We start from the raw sequence: 21,294 nt of genomic DNA on the forward strand, positions 1-21,294 counted from the left end.
ACCAGAACAAAAGCCCAATCTCCTATTCCCCAGGCTCAGGAGCTTTTCACTGGTGTCTCGTCTCTCTCTGGTCAAGCAACTTATTCTATACTGTGAATGTCCATTTCTCAGGCCTTTCCTCTTGTTGGTTCCCGCTTACATCCAAGCCTAACCACCCCTTGGGGCCTCGCTTATGGTCATGCCCTCTGGAGCCTTCTCTGCTCTTTTCTTATTTCTATCTTGTGTTGCTGCCCAGTACATATGTTTGTCTTTTTTCCGTGCCTCCAAGATGGCAAAGGACTTCATGAGAGAAGAGAAGGCAAGACAATGCGGGGGATGAATGCGGGAGTTTAGACAGACAAAAGACAGAAAGGAAAGTACCCCAGGAACAAGGAGGAAGAGGCAGAGATGTGGGAATGGGAAGGCTGGTCTTTTGGTTCAGGAAGGAAGAGGTACAAGTGGGAAGCACTGAGAGATCCCATTGGCTGAATTGAAAGAGACCAGCATCTTCTGGAGACCAACATCTTCTGGAAGCCAATCTTTGCCAAACAAGATTGGCACAGAGCTAGGCATTTTATGTATGCACTGAGGCCCCAGGTCATACTGCATTGGCCTAGGCCTGCCTAGGCTCATGGGCACAAGGGGAACCTTCTGGCAAATCTGAAGGACACAGGTAGGGTGTGCTGGACCAGAGAGCAAAGCCTAGGAGTTGAATGTGATAGCAAGGAGATAAGTCAGTTGAGTGTCTCCTGCTTGGGATAACCTGTGTGATTCAGTCTTCACAGGTGTCTTGAGCAGGTGTGCTGGGATGAGGTGGCGGAGGAGGGGAGGACAGGTAAAAACTGAAAGTGCCCTCTCTACAAACTCTGAGAGAGACTGCTCTGGGACCCTCCTTGGGGTATGATATTGTAAAGAGAGGGTGACCTGTGCCCTCACTGGGAGACACCTCTTGTCTTTGGTGGTAAAGCCCGGAAGGGCTCGGCTGAAACAGCAGTGCTCTGAAACTGGGTGTCCCTGAGTCATTCGGAGCAGGCAGCTGTTTTCCCGGCAGACTTGGATAGTTCATGAGCCCGTGGGAGACACCTCTGGGATCTCCCTGGAATATCTGATTCTTTCCACCTCCTCTGTGAACAGGTACTTGTAAGCACCAGTGAAACTGTGTACTTACTACTCGTGAGAGAGTGTCTGTTCTCATTGGCTGTCAAGGCCTGGGAAACGAGATATTTAATTTTCATGAACACTCTGGGTGGAGTAACTTTACTTCCCTTTGTCAGGTGAGAATATAGAGGCCAAGAGAGATGACGTGACTCTCCCAGAATCACAGCCTGTCAATGGAAGAGCTGGGATTTGAACCCAGGTAGCCTGGCCCCAGAGCTTTGGGTCCTTCTAATGCCTTCACCACCTTCAGAAGACTTGCTTCATCTCGTTGCTTTTTCACTACAAGAGAGCATTCGAGGAGAGAATTTCCAAATGCCCTTATTAGAGGCCAGAGTCTGTCTCCATCTTCCCTGAGCCCAGGCACCCCAGTGGGGTCTGTGCTGTGGGCAGCCCAGCTGGCTGATCCAGTAGCCGCTTGCCTCTGGGCAGCTGTGCACCTGCCTAGCTTTGCTGGGCCCTGGCCTCTCTGGGCCTCGGGCTGTTGCTATGAAAGGGGGTCCCCCACCCCCACACTCAGGACTGGGTGATTCAGAAAGCAATAAGCCGCTGAGTGCTGTGGCTGGGACTCCCGTCCCTAATCCCCGGCCTGTCCGTGTTTATCCGATGGCCTCAGGCGGGGGTGTGGGGGCCGGTAAGCAAGTGGGCAGCTGCTGGGCTTGCTGGGCTGGCAGGACGGAGCAGTCCAGGGACAGGGCCCTGCCCAGGCCAGAGAGGAGACAGGAGTCATGAGGGTGGCCGTGGGCATGCTCTGGTTCCTGGCCCTTGGGGGCCCCCCCCAGGCCCAGGGCTCCTGTCCCTCTCAGTGCAGCTGCAGCTTCCATATCCTGGGTGATGGCAGCAAGGCCAGGTACGGCACAGGGTGTGTGGGGTGGGCAGCCCAGTCCCCAGTGCTCTGCAGCCAGGCTGGGTTGGGAGGGGTTGGATGCAGGGTCCTCAGACCCTGGCAAGGTGAGACCTCCATCTCCCTGGCCCTCGAGGCCTGGAGGTCCTTGGAGGGTGGTGTGCTCTGCATTATCTTCCAGCAAGCAGGGGGTGGCTCTGTGTGGGAGGCACCAGGTACCTTTACACTGGGGGGCGGGGATGGGGTACAGGTGAGTCAGTTCAGGGAAGTCTTTCCCGAGTCCTCCTGCAGGCTCCTGGTGGAGAGGAGCCCTTCTCGAAGGTCCAGGAAGTCTCCTCCCTTGCTTCTTTCTTTTCCTCTTCTTGCTTCCTTCCATTCTGTCTTCCTTTCTGTATCTCCCCAGCTCCTTCATTCCCAGGCCTCTTCCATTCTCTCACCTGACCTTCCTGGGACGCCCAGAGTCATCCCAGGTGTATCGTACCACCCTAGCCTTCATGGGACATCTGCCTCCTCACGATCACCCCTCTTTGGGTCTCCCCTGGCCAGCCCCCAGGAGCCTCAGCCTCGACCCCCTTCTGAGCGCTCTGAAAGGCCAGGAATGTCAGTCCTCCTGCAGCACACTCCCTCCACCCCCAGCCTCCTCCTTGACTTCCCCCAGCCTCCATCCGATCCCTTAGAAGACCTCCATCATTTCCTCCCCACTTCCACGGCACGGTCCTGAGGCCACTGCGGTCTGTGGACCCCTCCTCTTCACTACCACTCATTTTCCTCTTGTCTTCAGCAGTCCTTAGACCATCTCTTCTCCAGCTTCTCCAGCTTATCCGTGGATGACCTCTGCACATCCTGACTTGATCGAGGATTTCAGCCCCTGGCTTAGGGCCTTTTCCATCGTCCTTCTGACCTTCTGGAATTCCATTCTTCCTTCCTTCCTTGTCTTAGATGGGTACTGGGGAGCCACTGATGGTTTCTGATCAGGGAAACAATGTTACCAGAGCTACCCTTTCAATGATCCCAGTAATGGCTGTCAGGTTGATTGGGCGTGAGGGGAGGCAGAGAAGGGAGAGGAGCCCCCGAGAAAAGACACTTTGTATGGCCTGAGGAACAGGAAGAGCTCCATTTTTGGCCAAATCTCTGATGCTTCAACTTATATGGACAATAAGGATCTTCTCTCCAAGGGAAGCCAGGCTGAGCCCCCTAAGCAGGTTGGAAAATAGCCTGTGGGCAAAGACAGTGTGATCAGGGTGACAAAGAGCTTCCCCCTCCCACCCACCCACCCAGCCACAGACAGCACAGGGCTCAAAGTCACGCAGCATCAGTGACGGCCCTGGAACCCAGGCACTTTGACTCCATTTCCAGAACTCTTTCCATCTGGTGATCTGCCATGGGCAGGGACCAGGGGAAAACTCCAGGCAGCAGAGTTAGTCTTAGGATGAGAAATGAAATCCCAAGGGCAGTTTCTAGGGTCCCTAATGTCAGCCAGTGCCATTCCCTCCCCTGAAGCCAGAGCTTTTACAGTCAATGCTACCTGCCTGACAGTCCCACCGCTGTTGTGCAGCAGCCCATCTGCATGGGGGGCCCTGTGAGGGGAGTGAGGCCGGGAGTTAAGCTGCGAGTTAAGCTGACGGATGCTGGTGGTGTGTGTGTTACCCAGGAAGGGCTGTGATAAGCAATTTGCTGTGACGTTACAAGAGAACACCCTCCCTCAGCAAAGTAAAGCATGATCACCTCACCCCCTCCAGTGTGATCAGGGGCTGTTGAGGTCCCAGTGGCCAAGACCACAGGTTGTGCAGTTAGACCAAGGCTCCTTCTGCATCTCAGATGCCTTTCTTGGACCTATCGCTAACCAAGGCTTCTCTGAGAATCCAGCTTTTAGGTGGGAGCAGCTTGGTCAACCTGCCCACACCCCACACTCCTGTACAGTGAGCAGAGTGCATGTACTGTGCATATGAAATTGCCTGCAAGGGCCCAGTCTGGGTGTCGGGACAGATGTGTCCCCATGCTCTTTGTGCCCAGACTGCCCCACCAGGACCTGTGCTGTTGGCCTGCATTGGGCTGTCACTGGTTTCCTTTAATTCCTCCCTTGCTTGTTTTCTCTCCAATCCAGAATATGTTTTCCTATGAACTCTCACCTATATCCAGACCTTCCTCCTTGTAACACCCAAACTGTACTATCATCCGAAAATCCTATTGCCTTAATGTGCTTTCTTCAACACCTTGTGCATCTCATGGCCCCTCGGAATCAGGAGGGATTTGAGGCACTTCCATCTTGATGCCCTTTGGTATATTAAAAAAAAAAAAAAAAAAATGAGGAAAAGCCAAAACGGTGACAAAACTCGAGGTATAATTTCACAAATGAGCCCTGTGATCACGTGTGTGCCATGCTACAACATGGGACGACCACAGGACGTGATACTTCTCCTTAGTGGCTGCTGGTGTCGCCGGTGGGAATGGGACATAACAGTTTCATGTCAGCTCTTTCAGGCCAGTGAAAACCCAATGACCCTCCTGGGACCCTGGGGTTGGTGTCCGGGTGTTGACAGGCGGTCCTGGAAGCCTCGTGAAAGAGGGTGGGGGGACGAGGCGGATCCCTGACCCAGCAGGCCCCTTGCTCTAACCCCCCCATGTGTGTGACCAGGACGGTGGTGTGCAACGACCCCGACATGACCCTGCCCCCAGCGTCTATCCCCCTGGACACCACCAGACTGTGCCTGGAGCGGACGGCCATCCGCAGGGTGCCGGCCGAGGCCTTCCGGCCGCTGGGCCGCCTGGAGCAGCTGTGGCTGCCGTACAACGCCCTGGGCGAGCTCGGCGGCCTCCTGCTGCGGGGCCTGCGGCGCCTGCGCGAGCTGCGGCTGCCCGGGAACCGCCTGGCCGCCTTCCCCTGGGCGGCGCTCAGGGACGCCCCCCAGCTGCGGCTCCTGGACCTGCAGGCCAACCGCCTGTCGGCCGTGCCGCCCGAGGCCGCGCGCTTCCTGGGCAACCTCACGTTCCTCGACCTCTCCAGCAACCAGCTGCTGAGGCTCCCGCAGGAGCTGCTGGGCACCTGGACTCACCTGAAGACCGGGCTCTTCCTCCCCGGCCACCACGCCAGGCTGGTCCTAGGTAAGACGCGACATCCTTCACCGGGAGCCTCCCTGGTGAGCCTTGGTGTCTTGAGCATTACCGGGCCTCTTGGAGTCTGGAAAGTAGAAATCATACCCGCCTGTCGGGTTTGAGTGGAAACTGAGTCAGCTCCACAAGAATGGCAGGTGCAGGAGTTCAAGCCCCAAGCCAGGTCAAATGCCAGTGTTACAAATGAGGAAACTGAGATACCAGAGGGCTTCCAAGCCACACCACCAAAAGTCGGTCGCCTGAGACTCAGTTTCCCAACTCAGAGTGTTAGCATAATACACCAGCTGGACTCTCTGTTACTTCTATCTCTTCCTGTTCCTAACAAACCAATGGCTTACAGAATGAACCAGATCTCCTTTTCTGCCCAAGGCACCTGCCTGGCCCTGAGGATGACAGGTGAGGTGTAACTCATTCTGGAAAACTGATTTGAATTATTCACCTCATACATGATTATATGCAAACACTTCAAACATTACAAAAAAGATTGTGCAGTTTATGCAAGTATGAAAACAACACATCACACCCCACATATATGTACAAGTAAATGTTAAAATAAAAAAATACTATCAATAATAAAATAAAATATTACAGAAAAGGCTAAAGACCTTCTTGTTCCCTATTTCTGTTCTAATCACTTCCCAAAAGGTTGCTACTGTTACCATGTTTATATGCAAGCTCCCCATCTTTTAAGATACATTTACATATGTGTACATATATACATACATATACATACATACATGCACACAGAAGAGTTATGTGTGTATTTTACATAAAATTTTATCATATCATCCATATTATTCAACACTAACTTTTCCACCCAGCAATATATCTTAGAGATCTTTCTAAATTACTACAAATGGATCAACTTCATTTTTTAAAACTACTGCACAATATCCCATACATAGTATAGTTATGCCACAGTTTACTTGGCCATTTTCCCTTTAATGGACTCTTAGATTGTTTCCATTACATTGTTAACACCTGTGATGTCACAGAGAGCTTCTCAGCAGTGCATCCTTACAGATGTTCCTCTAGGATAGGAAATGAGAAGTGGAATTGCTAGGCCATGTTGTGTGCATATTAGATATTTTCAAATCAATCTGATAGTTTCTAAAGTGGCTGGGCCAGTCCTCACTCTGCACTGGTAGCGTATGAGACTACCCGTGAGTGTGTCCGCTCAGCAGGTAGCTCTGAGTGCCTTCCTACTCTACGTGCTGTGGGGACATAGCAGTGAACAAAATAGACAAAAATCTGTTCACTCACAAAAATGACCAAAATGTTTAACTTTCGCCAATCTGGCAGGTGAAAGTTTCACTGTTGTTTAACTTCACCTTTGCATTAGTTATTTCGGGCCCTGTTATGATTAAATGAAAGCCAGATAGCTCACCGCCAGAGCCAGGCAATGATGAATTTTGGCTTGCGGACGTATCATTAAGTGCATTTAACTGGTGACACAAGGCAGCAGCCACTAGTGGGGTGGGGTGAGGGGGGTGGGAGGAGGAACTGGCACCCTCCCACTTGGTACTCAAAAGGATGTGAGAGACATGGCTATACAGTCAGATCTGAACGAGCCATCCCCAACCCTGTGACATTCCCCTCTTCAAATACGTCAAATACAGGTTGGCCTCTGTATCTGTGGGTTCCACATCATGGATTCAACCAACTGTGGATGGAAAATATTTGAAAAACAAATTGTGTCTCTACTGAACATGCACAGACTTTCTTTTCTTGCCATTATTTCCTAAACAATATAATGTAACAACTATCTACAGAGCATTTACACTGTGTTAGGTATTAAAAGTAACCTAGAGTTGATTTGAAGCATATGAGAGGATATGCACAGGTTATATGCAAATACTATGCCATTTTATATCAGGGACTTGAGCATCCAGGGAGTTTGGTATCCATAGGAGTCCTGGAACTAACCCCCCACAGATACTGGGGGATGACTGTATATGCAAGTAAATGTGTAGGATGTCATTGATTATTAGACACACTATCAAATTTAATAACAAGTCTTTGGGGGATAAAAAGGACATCATTATTAAATGTATTCATTTTGCATTTCAGAAATGCAAACTTATAAAAAAGAATTGTTCCTTAGAATTGAGGACACATGGTGCCCTTCTGTAAGTGTCTTTGATGGGGAGAGCAGTGGCCTGCTTTCAGCTCTATAAAGATGTTCACTTTTAGAGAAGAGAGGACTCGGGGTGTATCATAGGATTTGATTTTCTGGCTTCCTCACCCTCCTCCTTACACACATTATGCCAAAGGGACGATGGCTCAGAGCAGCCACCCTCCTTGCTGGGATGATGCTGAAAATGTCACTTATATTGGGAGGATGGGGGTCAAGGGTCATGGGTCAGTGAAACATTTCCAGAAATTGGTTTTGCATATTGTAGTTATTACTAAATACTGCCTGGCTAGTGGCGTAGAACGCTAGGTCCAAGAACGGCAGCAGTAATTGCCAATTTTGAGGGTATGCTGTATGGTCTACCCAGTGCTTAATATGATTTATCTTTCTTTATACTTGTAGCAACCGTGAGAGGAAAGTAATGCTATCATTCACGATGAAGAACCAGGTTTAAGGTTATACAGCTAGCAAGGCAAGGAGCTGGGGCTGGAAGCCAGTTCTGCTGACTCTGAGTTGGGGACCTACGTCACCTTCCCTGAGGGGAAGGGGGCCAGACCTGGGTGCGTGACTGCGGACTCACTACATCTGCGTATTTGGGGCTTACCTCTTGCCTTCTCCGTCATCCCCACAGGGCTTCAGGACAACCCCTGGGTGTGTGACTGCCGACTCTATGACCTGGTCCATTTCCTGGATGGCTGGGCCCCAAACTTGACCTTCATTGAGAACAGGCTGAGGTGCGCCAGCCCTCGAAGCCTGGCTGGTGTGGCCTTCAGCCAGCTGGAACTGAGGAAGTGCCAGGGCCCAGCGCTCCATCCAGGGGTGTCCAGCATCAGGTCTCCTTTGGGCAGCACAGCACTGCTACGTTGCGGAGCCACCGGGGTCCCTGGGCCTGAGATGAGCTGGAAGAGGGCCAATGGGAGCCCACTCAATGGCACAGGTGTGTGAACCACAGGGACCGGGGTGGTGGGCCAGGGGTGGACAGGGTCAGTGGGGAAGAGGTCTGAGCAAGGCTGGGCGCCCATCTGTTTGAGTGGAGTTGGATGGGATCTGCCCAGAGGCAGGGGACAGGGGAGCAGTGCGTTTAATGAGGATGATGGCTCTTGACCTGTCCTGTTGAATTCCACCAGCCACTCCATCAGAGGCTGGGGGCCCACCCTGAGAGGAACAAAAAACTGATTTTTTGATAGAAGACACTCTGTTAGTATATTTAATAATTATAGTAAGTTTCCCAGTTGTAAATATTAAGCCAGTAATGCCAGGAATAATTAATTAAATGAGTTACCATCTATTGAACTCTTCATGTGGGTTTAGCCTTGTGCTAAGTGAAATATGTGCATAATGTCATTGACTTTTGAAGAGCAACCTGATTATCCTCCTTGCTTTGCATATAAGTAACCTGAGGCTCTGAGAAGCTAAATGCTTGGCCTACATCACACAGCGCATACTAGGAGGAACTGGGATTCCAACATGCTCTAGCTGACTGCACAGTGTGTGCTCTGCTGTGCTGTGTGGGCAGAGTGGCTCATCTCTGTCGTGGCGGGTACTGGGAGGCATTTGCAGGAGTCATGGCCACCATGGGCAGCAAGGGGGTTGAGGAGGAATGATTTCTTAGCTTCCGACCAGAAACCCCATATCCCTCCCAGCTCTCTTCTGTGTCTCCCTCAATTGGTGGACAACCGCTGCTCTAGGACAGCAGGTTTGAAATCAATTTACAAGCAAAATTGTACAAGAAGCTCCGCTGTGGAAGACGAGGAGGTGAAGATGCTTCGAGTGGATGGCAGAGGGTCTGGGCAGGGGTGGGCAAGGCACTGCCAGCTGGGCCTCTGCCTCAGGTTCACCCCCGACCTGCTTACCCCCAGCGCACCTGCCTACTGTACCTGAGGGGATCACCTCTGCAGAACTCCAGGGACCTGGACAACATGGTTGAACATCTCAGATTCAGAAGGCAAATCATTCTTAGGCTATGCCTGGAGATCCAGGGGATCTTCTAATTTGGGCCCAGGTGACCTTGATCCCCTTGGCTAGTCTAAGAAAAGTCGAATAAGTGCTAGTGTTTTCTTGGGATGACAGAATTTTCAGCAGAGGGTGCACAGCTTGGGGGCTGTGAAGTTGGCCCTGGAAGGGAGCGTGGGGCAGATGGGTGCATTCATTCTCCCACATATGCCTCTTTCTCTCCAGTGCACCAGGAAGTGTCCAGTGACGGCACGAACTGGTCTCTGCTGAGCCTGCCTGCGGTGTCCCACCTGGACTCTGGAGACTATGTCTGCCAGGCCAAGAACTTCCTGGGAGCATCCAAGACTCTCGTCACCCTTATTGTCACTGAGCCTCAGACTTCCACAGGACACAGTGGGAACCCAGGGGCACTCTGGGCAAGGACAGGCGAGAGGGTGGAAGCTGCTGCTTACAACAACAAGCTGGTGGCTAGGCATGTCCCCCATATTCCTGAGCCTGCTGTCCTGGTCACTGGGCCCTCTGAGCCCAGCACAAAGGAAGAGCTGACCCTCCAGCACTTCCAGCTGGGTGTCCCAGGAGGGGTCTCAGAAGGACAGGCGGGACCCCAGGAGGACCAAGTGGTGAAGGCTCTCAAGGTGGTGGGGGACACTTACCACAGCGTGTCCTTGGTGTGGAAGGCCCCCCAGGCCAGAAACACAACTGCCTTCAGTGTCCTCTATGCAGTCTTTGGGCAGCACAACATGCAGCGGGTGATTGTGCAGCCTGGGAAGACCAGCGTCACCATTGATGGACTGGTGCCTAAGACCAAGTATGTGGCATGCGTCTGTGTGCGGGGCCTGGTGCCCCGGAAGGAGCAGTGCATCATCTTCTCCACTGACGAGGTGGTGGATGCTGAGGACACCCAGCGGCTCATCAATGTGGTGGTGATCAGCGTGGCCGCTGTCATTGCTGTGCCTCTCACAATGCTCGTCTGCTGTGACGCTCTCCAGAGGCGCTGTCGCAAGTGCTGCACCGCGGGCTCCACCGAGGCCTCGGCCGCCTATGTCAACCTGGAGAGGCTGGGCCACAGCGAGGATGGCTCGGAGGAGCTGTCCCAGCACAGCCTTGGCGAGGGCGACAGGCTCCTCTCAGCCCGTTCCAGCCTGGACTCTCAGGCTTTGGGGATCCAGGGGGGCAGACGGATCAATGAGTACTTCTGCTGAGCGGTGTGCTTCCCCCAACTCAGTCACCTGCCCTCGTCCACTCTCCCCTTTCAACTTTCACACACTCACTCTGACACCCAAATACATGCCCACTTATCCGCGTGGGCACCTGCTTACTCATGCATACACACACCAGCAACAGCAGCAACTGCCAACACTTATTAAACACTCACTGTGTGCCAGGAAGTGTTTGTTCTAAGTGCTCTATGTGCATGAACTCATTGAAATTCCTATAACGACTACTTGCAGCAGGCACCACTCACTATTCTTCACATTTTCTTGGAGAAGAAACAGGGGTAGGGGGTGGTAAGTAACTTGCCTGTATCAGTCAGGTTTTGCTGCTTAACAAATACAAGGAAAATCTCCGTGGTCTGTAGCAACAAACAGCTATTTTCACACTCCTGGGTCTGTGGGTGGACTGGGGTGGCTCTGCTCAGCATGGCCCACTTGGGGCCGGGGCTGGGGAATAGCCATGGCTACCCGCAGCAGGCTTCTGTCATGGTGAGGTCGGATGACATCAGAGGAATGAGCGAAATCATGCAATGCCTCTTAAGTTCTTAGTTCAGAATGGGCGCACTGCCACTATCTGCCAAAGCAAGTCTCATGGCCAAACCCAACTTTAACAGGGCAAGTGAGGACACTTTTCCTGTGGAGGTGATGGTGGGGCAGGAAATATTTGCTGAACAGTGATCTCAGCTACCACACTGCCCGTGATTACACAGCTAGGCCGTGGCAGCTCTGGAGTTTGGACCAGGCCGTTGGGCTCCACAGTCCTTACCACTCTCCTATTGCATCTTAATTACATGTGTGCTAACTCACAGGCACTCACACACACAGGCTCTCTGCACTTCAGTTGTACTTGCAGTAACACACACACACACACACACACACACACACAGACACACCCCACTCATACACACTGAGCCCCCACTGATTTCTAACATTTACTCTCTGGGTGCTCTCCTGCCTAGAGACAATCATTTGATTTTTAATAAATTCTAGAGGTTTGGGTGATGCTCAAGAAACCACTTCTTATTTGCTCTCAGAATGTCAGGATAGAGGGATCTGAGAGACCCTCTTCAGCAGTGACCCACTGTCCATGACCTGTCTGGCACACAGGTCACCTCTGCCCCTGAGTAGCAGCCTTTGTGATTCTTACTGAAACTTACCTGGGTTCCTGAGGGTGTCTCTGAGCCTTTCTGTTCTCTCAGTAAGTCACTTGAAAGGAAGATTCCTGTTCAGTTTTGCTTAAAACTGGGAAACCACTGAGATGTCGTCTCTGTGCACAGGAGAAAGTGAATGATCCCGGGTGAAGACTCGATTTGTTCCTTGTCTACAGGGCTGGGCTCTAGTGAGCTGAGCATCCAGGGTGCCTGGTGCCAAGTCCTTTGGGTAACAGCTGAGAAAATTTTGGGACAGCAAGTGATCGAAGGAAATTATTTTGCTAGGATTATGCAAGGCAGTCCATATCATGTTGAACATTTACTAGCACAAACCAGTGTGATACTGTGATTTCTAAAGTTACAGTACTCTCCCTCGCAGTTACAAAAGACCTTATAATGTATTTCCCCCAGGTTTTGTCTCATTTGATACTGAAGACAACCCATTTTGGAGGCTGGGCTATTTGATTTTACAGATGAGAAAACTGAGGACCAAAGAGTTGACTGATTTGTACAGAAGTGTGATGGATTGTCTTTTGGAATCCAGGTATTTGACAACTGTCTGGCCAGCCTGAGGATCTTTATTCATTCAATCTTGATCTCTGCAATGTGGTTCTCAGCAGGCTCATTACAGAAATGAATTATTTGAGCCACTAAAACCTGTGATCAGAACCACGAGAACAACTATGCTCCTGAGAATGGAGTTCCTATATTTGCATATTTTCTGCTATTACCTGGAGGATGCAACTGGCTATCACTGTGGCCATAGCCACTGGTAAGAGAAGTTATTTGGTTGGAAGATGACAAAGACACTGTTTACATCAGGGGTTAGCAAAATTTTTATGTAAAGAAAGCCAAATAGTAAATATTATAGGCTCTGTCACTACTGCTCAACTCTGCTGATGGAATGCAAAAGCTGCCAGAGACAATATGTAAGTTAATGGGCATGGATGGATTCCAACAAAATGTTATTTACAAAAACAGGTGACAGACTGGATTTGGCCTGCAGGCTGTAGTTTGCCAATCCCTTATCTAGATTTGTAAAGGTATTTTCTGCTGGATCTCTGGAGACCTGAGACTCAGTTCTGATTGTTTGATACCTGAGAGTGACAGACAACCCCCATATTAGAGCAAATATAAGTGCTATCGATGAAAACAGCCATCTTTTGAAATGATTAACATGCTGTCTTTAAATGATTGTCTGAGCCAGTCAAGATTGAACAATTACTGACCTAAAGACAACTAATGTACAGCCAGTTTTACTGAACCTTGTGTGAACAAAAGTCAGGAACTTGAAAGCAGAAATTTGTTAGCATTATTATTATTATCATTTTTTAATATTGACTGAAAAAGAGAAAAAGAGAAATAGAGAAAGAGAAGATTCAAACTTTCCAGTGGTTCATATGGCCTATCTTTGTGGTCTGGATGGAAAGACCTCCAAGGTGGTCAGTCTTCCAATACCCATCTGTCAACTTTCGATTTGTGTTCTGTCTTCCCTGGTTTGCTCTTGTAGAGAAGAATCATCCTGGATTGTGCTCATGAACATTCAAGTAACTGAATTTCCATTGTAAAAAATAAAATGGTGTCTGTTTTTTATATTAGTCTTTTGGTACATGAGTCTAGTTAGTAAAGAGTCAGTCCCTCAAAATCAAATGTCTCTGAGCGTCCTGGCAAAAGAATTTCTGATCTTCCAGTGCTGAAGACCAGCCTGGACTCTGGTGATCCTGCAGCACGCTGCCTTTGAAAATTTAGTCTGGAGATTGTTGGGAATCACGACATCTTCATCACGTCTTTTTCTGCTACAACATCATTATATTCCTGTTGACTAGATGGAGGGTATGCCTAATGTCACTTATCTGCAGTTGCCTGTCTAAGTTGCAGGACACAACAAGGTAAAAACAGAAATTGTGTCCTAGAAAGTGGATTGGGCTATCAAACCTAGGCTATCAATCGAGGAACTCAGTGAGTTTTTGTTTTAAAAATTGTATCATTTAGTTAAAACAAAAATGAACTTACAGGTACTTGGGCATATTTTATTTAATTGCGAGGGCATTGTAGTCAGCATAGGTTAGGCTTCTGCTGTGATAACAGTTCCCAAATGTCAGTGGCTTAACACATGAAAGTTGGTACCTGCTCTCACAAAGTGTACTCGAGTCAGTGAAAAACACGGGTAGAGGGAGGGCTGTCCTTCACATATTTACTCGAGGACTAATGAAAACTCTACCAACTGGAATGTCAAAGATTTCAGAACAAGGAGAAAGAGAATCATGTAGGGGCTTTTCAAACATTGTTTCCTCTAGCATTTCATTAGCCAGAACATGAGTCACATGGCTCACCTTTTCCAAGGGACTTGGAAATGTAGTCTTCTGTGTGTCTACCACAGGCATACCACATACACAGCATGGGTAGCCAAAGGAGCCCTCTCAGATGTGGTTGGCAGCAGATGAAGGGGTGAGAAAGCCTCCAACTTGAGAAAAAGGAATGGCAGCCTGTCTTCTCCTTGGTAAGTTGCCCAGTTCTCTATCTTAGTTATCCCAAAGTTCCACTAATATTGGGGGGAGGTAGGGGGAGTGAATGGTGTTTTCCAATTGAATACATAGGATACTCTCTTATTAAGATTCTATTAAGACGAGTGGGAGAGCTTTCTTCCAGCAGCTATTTACATCTATTTCATAAGCATAGAGTAACTTCTCCCTCATGACTTTCTCTCTACCGAAAACTCTAAGAGCCAAACTCCTAGAAGCATCCTACAGGAGGGGAGATGGGGTTGCAATCTTCTCTGACCCCCTCCCCTTTGTTGTTAGGATCTCTTGAGTTTATGGGCCACACTTAACCACATGTTGTTCAAGGTCAATGGCATGACCCAAGCTAACTTTAATTGTCTTAGTCTCCTGTCTTAACTCCCACCATAGCTACCCCCTGTTCCTAAAATGTAAACCAAATAAGTAAACCAGAGGATGAGGAGATCAGGAGGGGGGAAGGGGAGGTGGAGAAGTGGGCTGGATGATTCCAGAGATGGCGTGACAGTGTGTGTTCTTCACAGACTCTCAGCAAATCTCTGCAAAGGTGGGCTGAGCTGGATTCATTTGAAGAGGCTGGCGTGGGATGGACAGAAGTGATACTGTAGGGAAGGAGGACTCTTTAGGCTTTTATATTTTGGGGTAAGGGGAGAGAAAGGAATTCACTGATGGTTTGTGAGACCCATGATTGACACATATTTCCATGAAGCAAGCTTGACAAAGTCTTGGCAATCCTGATGAGGGATTAGCATGAGACTTGCCCGTCAGAGTTGTTCCCCACCAGGTCAAACTGGCCAGGCCCTGATGCCCTCAACCATCTCCAGTCACTGCATGTGGGCTGCCTTGGAAGGGGCATGACCTTGTGCAAGCATTGCTTGCAGCTAAGCATCAACTCATTCTTTGAAGGGGGGTCTAGGCAGCATTTCTCCATGTCTGCTACAGACTTTGCAACCATAAGCACTCTCTCCTTGTTTGGGATTTTTACCTCTAGAAGAACTGCAGAGATCTAGCCAGACTGTAGAGTTAGGCTCTCTGGAAACTCCACAAGTATATCTAGCTTGGTGAAGGCCTGGAGTGTAATCAGCTTAGTTGATGACCCATTTCTCCCCTCACTGGTTAGCTACTAAGCGGATTTCCTTCACTGAGGCCTTTGGTAGGGTATAATGTATATCATGAGTCTTACCGGAACCCATGAAATTTCAACGTTCATCTAAAAGTGTCCCAGTTAACAGAGAAGTAGACTTTTCTGCTCTTCAAGAGTCTGTTGTGTGAGAGGTGAATTATTGGGCACCTACTATATGCTAAGTTCTTTATTTGATATAGTCTCAAAATTTCCTAGAAACACTATAAAGTGTTTATCAATATTCTCACTTTCTGAGGAAAAACAGAGACTCACAGAGATTAAATGATATTCCAAAGATCTCAAGACTGAAAAGCATGAACAAGAGAGAAAACTCCATGGGACAGGGTCTATAACAGCCCCCTCCCCACTTCCTTTCATTTGGCAAGAGTGTAACTTACAGCAGACGACCTATAGATATATGTTAAATAAATGAGAGTAAGAGAGCAAATATCCCAAATCACATATATCCCATTTTAAAATGTAGGTATTTTATTTACATCATGTGAAAATACACAGCATTCAGGAAAAATTTCGAGGTCCAAGAAAAAGAAGGAAAACTGGTTTAATCAGAAAACACCATCCTGTGTTGAAACTGCACCATGATGTTCTTTGACTCAGGTCACCCAAGCTGCAGATGCAATAAAAATGTGACTACTCCACCTGAGGTGTTGGGGAGAGAACACATGATAGGAATGATCACAGCATTACTTTCTTACTCATCATCTGCTTTCACTTTGAGAAAATGTTTGGAAATTCTAGGTTTCAGAAGCTGATTGTGAGTGATGAAGTATGAGATGGATTCTGGCCAAATCTCCTGAGCCGTGATGCTCAGAATATCATCCCTTGCCTGTATCTCAGACTTTTTTGTGAGAGACTGAGGGAAAGTAGGACCAGTATGGAATTGGACATATGACTTAGAGTTTACTTTCCAGATTCAATAACCAGACAAAGGATGAATTTTTTGAGCTTAGTTAAGAGACATAGCTCCCTCTTCTTGGGTTCTGACTGAGCCTGGGATCTGGGCCATAGCAGATCTCAGAGCACCAGGGGTTTTGCTGCTACTGCGCTGACCTACATCCCCATGGATTACCAATAATAGGATTTGCTACTCAGAAGCTGGGACTACACTTATTCAAAACTCACAAGGTAGTGTCTTGCAGAGGAATATGGCCTCAGTTTTTCAGTATTTTCTGCTAGTTGTGGTCTTTCTGGATACACACGCAGCTCAGCCTTTCTGTCTGCCAGGATGTACCTGCTCAGAAGAGAGTTTTGGCAGGTGCGCTGTGCTGGCAAGATGCCAGAGGGTTATAAGGGGTGGGATTTTGGGGGGAATGATGTGGAGTGGAAGCTGGCCTAGAATTGGCAGTAAATCAGCAACTAGACTCGTTCTAGTTGGTGCTGGACTTTGGTGAACTGTGCGTTTTTACCAGAATGGGTCTAACCCTTTTATTTCAAGTGAATATTTTTTCTTCTAATTCACGTGTCTAATTCCAGGATAGCCTGATGCTACTCCCCAGTTCCATGATGTCTATCTTAAATAATTTCTGGTTTCTTGTACAGGACTCTACAGTGCATGTCTATCTCTTTGGAAAAGATCCCAGGGAACCTTCCTGAAGAGTTCAAGAAAGTTAGAATTGAAAACTCACCCTTATTTGAACTGCCCCGAGGGTCTTTCTTCAACATGAGCACCTTGGAGTACCTTTGGCTCAACTTTAACAATGTCACTGTGATCCACCCAGGAGCCCTGGAGCACCTGCCTGAACTAAAAGAGCTGAGACTGGAGGGGAACCAACTCCGTTCAGTACCATGGACAGCGTTCCGCGTCACCCCTCTCCTGAGGGTCTTGGATCTCAAACACAACAAGATTGACGTCCTCCCGGAGCTGGCTCTTCAGTTTCTGGTCAACCTGACCTACCTTGACCTTTCCTCCAATAGGCTTACTGTTGTATCCAAGAGTGTCTTCTTGAACTGGCTGACCTACCAGAAACGCCAGCAGCCTGGCTGTGGGGCTGAAATTCTCTCTAGCCTGGTGTTGGCACTGCACAACAATCCCTGGGTATGTGACTGTCGCCTAAGAGCGCTCGTCCAGTTTGTCAAGTCCATTAACCTGTCAGTCATCCTGGTGAATTCCTACCTCATATGCCAGGGCCCTCTCTCCAAGGCAGGACAGCTTTTTCATGAAACTAAACTTAGTGTTTGCATGAAGCCACAGATCTCAACCCCCAGTGCCAATGTCACAGTCCAGGTGGGACAGAATGTGACCCTGCGATGCTTGGCACAGGCCAGCCCCTCACCAGCCATTGCATGGACCTATCCCCTGAGCATGTGGAGAGAATTTGATGGTAAGCCACATGCACCCTGTCAGCATATCTGGGGGGAACGGAGAGGCCTCAGTAAACCTACCCTCATTACAGAGGCTCTGAACTGGGTCGACCATGAAGAATGGGTGCAGGTAAGATTGGGATAGGCCTGAATTATATATATACATTCACGAGAACAGAAAAAATTCCAAGATATTGTTCCACTATTAGCATTATTTTAAATGGTTGCATGTGGATCTCTCTAGGACATATAAATATATGTAAATACATGTATTGGGGATGATTTAACATATTGTATAAATATTATAGAATTGTATATGAACAAATATATTCTTTGAGAGTCTTCTAGATGAAAAACACTATACTGTGTGTTTTAGAACTCTAGAATTTCCAACTAGGACCAGTTCTAGAAATGATCTATTACTTATTTCCTAAGCTTGCCTGAGCAGAATCACATGAGGTGCTTGTTTAAAATAAAATTTCCAAGCCCTTACCCTGGCTTGAGATTCAAATTCAGTGAATCTAGTTAGGGCCTGAGAATGTATATTTTAGTGAGTGTTCCTTACCCTCTCACAGCTCAGCAGCTAATCCTTACAATCAGGCAAGGTTGGGAAGTCCTGAATATTGACTGAATTTTTCAGGTACCACTGTGTTGATCAGACCTTACTAGCTTGAAGTTGTAGTAATGGGGCCCAGGGAGAGGAAGAGACCTTCATGGTCCCCAGAATTATAATTCAAACTTGCCTTTCTTTTCCTGGAGCTCTGTGCTCTGTGTTTATACCTCAGCTGGAATCACATTTAATGCCACTCCGTAAGGTTGGACATGTCACAAAGCCAGGGATGGCCTCCCCAGTGGAGAATCTCTGTGGATTACCATATCTTCCCCTGTGCTCTGTCTAGAAGACATCTAGAAATATCTGGTTAAAATTTGCAAAATGCAGTCAGATGTCCAGATATTTGTTATATGTGGTGATAAACCTCTGGATGGTTAAAACAGTACCCAATTAACTGAGTTTTTTTTTTCTTTTTTTACTTTTGCCATCATTTTTATCACACCTTATTGGCTTGAGGCTAAATATCAATGAAGGAGAAAAACCAGGAAATGCATCCAGACATTGTCTTTCGTGATGCTGTGTAATCACTCTTCGGCACTGTGTTGTATTTACTCTGTCAGTCATAATGAAAGGTGAGACTTACTGAACACTCGTTATCAAACTTATAGGGTGAATGCTACTATTATTACATTTTATTGGCAAGGAAATTGATGCTGAGAGAATTTAAGCAACTTGCCCAGGACCATATACATATGGAATAGGTATAGGATACCCAGACGTTTGGATCCAGGCTGTGAGGCACTGCACACAGTACAGTGGGAGCTAAGAAGTCACTTCCTGAAGCTCACACTATCATGTAATCACACAGTTGAGAGGAACCTCCTGGAAGCCATGGTTCAGCAAGGCCATAGTGGTTTGGTGTGAGCGGCTGGTGAAGTTGAAGGGGTGTGGTCTTCACAGTTAGGACTGGGTTCCAGATCAGCTGCTGCTTCTGGACAACTCTCACTATGGGCAAGTTGACTGATTGCTCCAATCCTCAACATTCTATGGGTAATATTTGGGTACTTACTTTACAGCATTGCTGGCAGGCAAACACCTGGGACCAGGTACGAGATTAACCAGGTATGAGTGATAACAAGTAGTTATCACTACATCTTAACAAAAAACTGGCATTGCTGGATGCTCTCCAGCTGCCTGTAAGAGAAATACACAGCTGTTTTGCTCTTCTTTCTATACAGTGTTGACCTCTTCTACTGCAGAAGATGCTGCTGTGTCTGAGCTGACCATACCTGCTGCGCATCTGGTAGACAGTGGTAATTACACCTGTGTGGCCTCCAACTCCATTGGCAGGAGCACCCTGGTCATCTCCCTCCACGTCCAGCTTGCCCAGGCTCTGACTGCACCCCATTCTCTTTCTGGCCCCTTGGAGAGCAATGCCTATGTTGACCTGCGGGTCGTCAGGCAGACAATGCATGGGATCTTGCTGGAGTGGCTTGCAGTGGCCAACAGCCCCGAGGAGGAGTGGTTCACCCTGTACATTGTGTCAGATGAAGCCCTCAGGAAGGAGGTGGTTCACATTGGCCCCGGAATCAATACATATGCTGTGGATGACCTCCTTCCCAGCACGAAATATGAGGCATGCCTCAGCCTGGGAGGCCAGCCCCCACGCCGGGGTCAGTGTGTGGTCTTTGTGACAGGCAGAGATGGCGGTGGGCTGGAGGGTCGCGAGCGACTTCTGCACATCACAGTGGTCCTGTGTGTCGTGCTGCTTGCAGTGCCCATGGGAGCCTACGTCTGGGCAGCCCAGGGCCCCTGCAGCTGCAGCAAGTGGGGCCTGTGCTGCTGTCCTCATCATAGGAAAACCCCCAGGTGCCCCCCTGTATCCCTGCAGGGAAGGGACAGCTCCTTTAGAGACCATCGAGCTGTCTGTGAGGACAGTGAGGGGCACAGAGACACTGAGGAGGATGAGGAGAAAGAAGAGGGAGAGAGCTGGTAAACAGCCCAGGCCACAAGTGGAAATGGTGAGGGACCCTAGTCCCTGAAACCAACCCCCCATGGCAGCTTAACTTGGCTCAACCCAACTATTCAACAGGTATCTACTCAGCCCGTACTGTGTCTCAGGCACCGAACTGAACACTCGGGGTTCCACAGTGAAAGGGGGACACAGTCCTTACCTTCATGGATCTAACGCCAATGGAGATTTGTCCTACAAAATTAATCATTTTATTACACACATGGCTAGAAGTTAATAAATGTTGCTCTTTGCATATACATAGCCCAACAACACAGGACATTTCATATATCTTTTCCTATTAGAGGAACGTAGAATTCTACTCCTTTTTATAGGTAAAGAAACAAGCCTGGACAGTTCAATGATTTGTCCAACATCATTCATCTGAAAACACCACTCAAAAGAGGTTCTAATCCCATAGTTTCCTTAAATGTCTGCTTTGCAGGATTATTGTGTCTCCCATTGTTCAGAAAGTGTTAATGTTGCTCTTTATGTCAAATTCCTAATGAGATCACATAAGTTGGATGTTCCAAAGAGCTGCCCTTTGGGGCAATGAGAGCCTACTGAGTGACACGAGTGTCTTTTTGTGGGTGTCTGAGCCCCTGTGAGCAGCCCTCAATGCTTCTGAGCAGCCTGGTGCCATCAGCACTGAAGAACGGGCTTGGCTGCAGCCCAGGGTTCAGGCTCCATGACTGCATAAAAGCAGAGTTTTGTGGGCCATTCCCAGAAGGAAAAGAATCTATACAAAATCATATGATTCTGTCTGTCTCTCTGTCTCTCTATCTCTCTCTCTATCTCTCTATCTATCTAATCTATCTATCTATCTATCTATCTATCTATCTATCTATCTATCTATCTATCTATCTATCTATCTATCTATCTATCTATCTATCAATCATCTACCTACCTACCTACCTACCTACCTTCCTGTCTATCTGTATACCTCCCTATCTATCTATATTTTTGTAAAGAGGAGACCACGCTGTCCTGATTCTCATCTACTCTCATAAGATTATGAGCTTTGGGTTTATTTTTTTCCAATGTCTCCAGCACCTTAGTGCTGAGCATGACAAATGTCTGTTGTATGAATGAGGGAAGAACACCTGCTCCTTTGCCCTAGTCAATGGTCCGAGCCCTCCTGTGGAATCCATGAGAGGTGGTTGTTTCCTCCTAGCAGGGCTCACGTGGAGTGGAAGGGCTCCAGGAACCCCAGAGACAGCTCGTTGTC

At 48.3% G+C, this 21,294-nt stretch overlaps 2 protein-coding genes across 2 annotated transcripts; both read left to right on the plus strand.

Annotated features, from left to right (window-relative positions):
• Positions 1–1,862: 1,862 nt before the first annotated feature.
• On the plus strand, positions 1,863–10,378 carry LRIT1 (leucine rich repeat, Ig-like and transmembrane domains 1). Its single transcript, XM_063084689.1, has 4 exons — positions 1,863–1,984; positions 4,614–5,080; positions 7,855–8,160; positions 9,402–10,378. Exons 1-4 carry the CDS (start codon positions 1,863–1,865, stop codon positions 10,376–10,378), a joined length of 1,872 nt encoding a protein of 623 aa, XP_062940759.1.
• A 5,968-nt stretch (positions 10,379–16,346) lies between these two features.
• LRIT2 (leucine rich repeat, Ig-like and transmembrane domains 2) lies at positions 16,347–20,051 on the plus strand. Its single transcript, XM_063087775.1, has 4 exons — positions 16,347–16,456; positions 16,741–17,522; positions 19,132–19,161; positions 19,294–20,051. Exons 1-4 carry the CDS (start codon positions 16,347–16,349, stop codon positions 20,049–20,051), a joined length of 1,680 nt encoding a protein of 559 aa, XP_062943845.1.
• The last annotated feature ends 1,243 nt before the right edge of the window (positions 20,052–21,294 follow it).

This window comes from Cynocephalus volans, chromosome 2 (genome assembly GCF_027409185.1).
Source record: "Cynocephalus volans isolate mCynVol1 chromosome 2, mCynVol1.pri, whole genome shotgun sequence".
Lineage (NCBI taxonomy): Eukaryota > Metazoa > Chordata > Mammalia > Dermoptera > Cynocephalidae > Cynocephalus > Cynocephalus volans.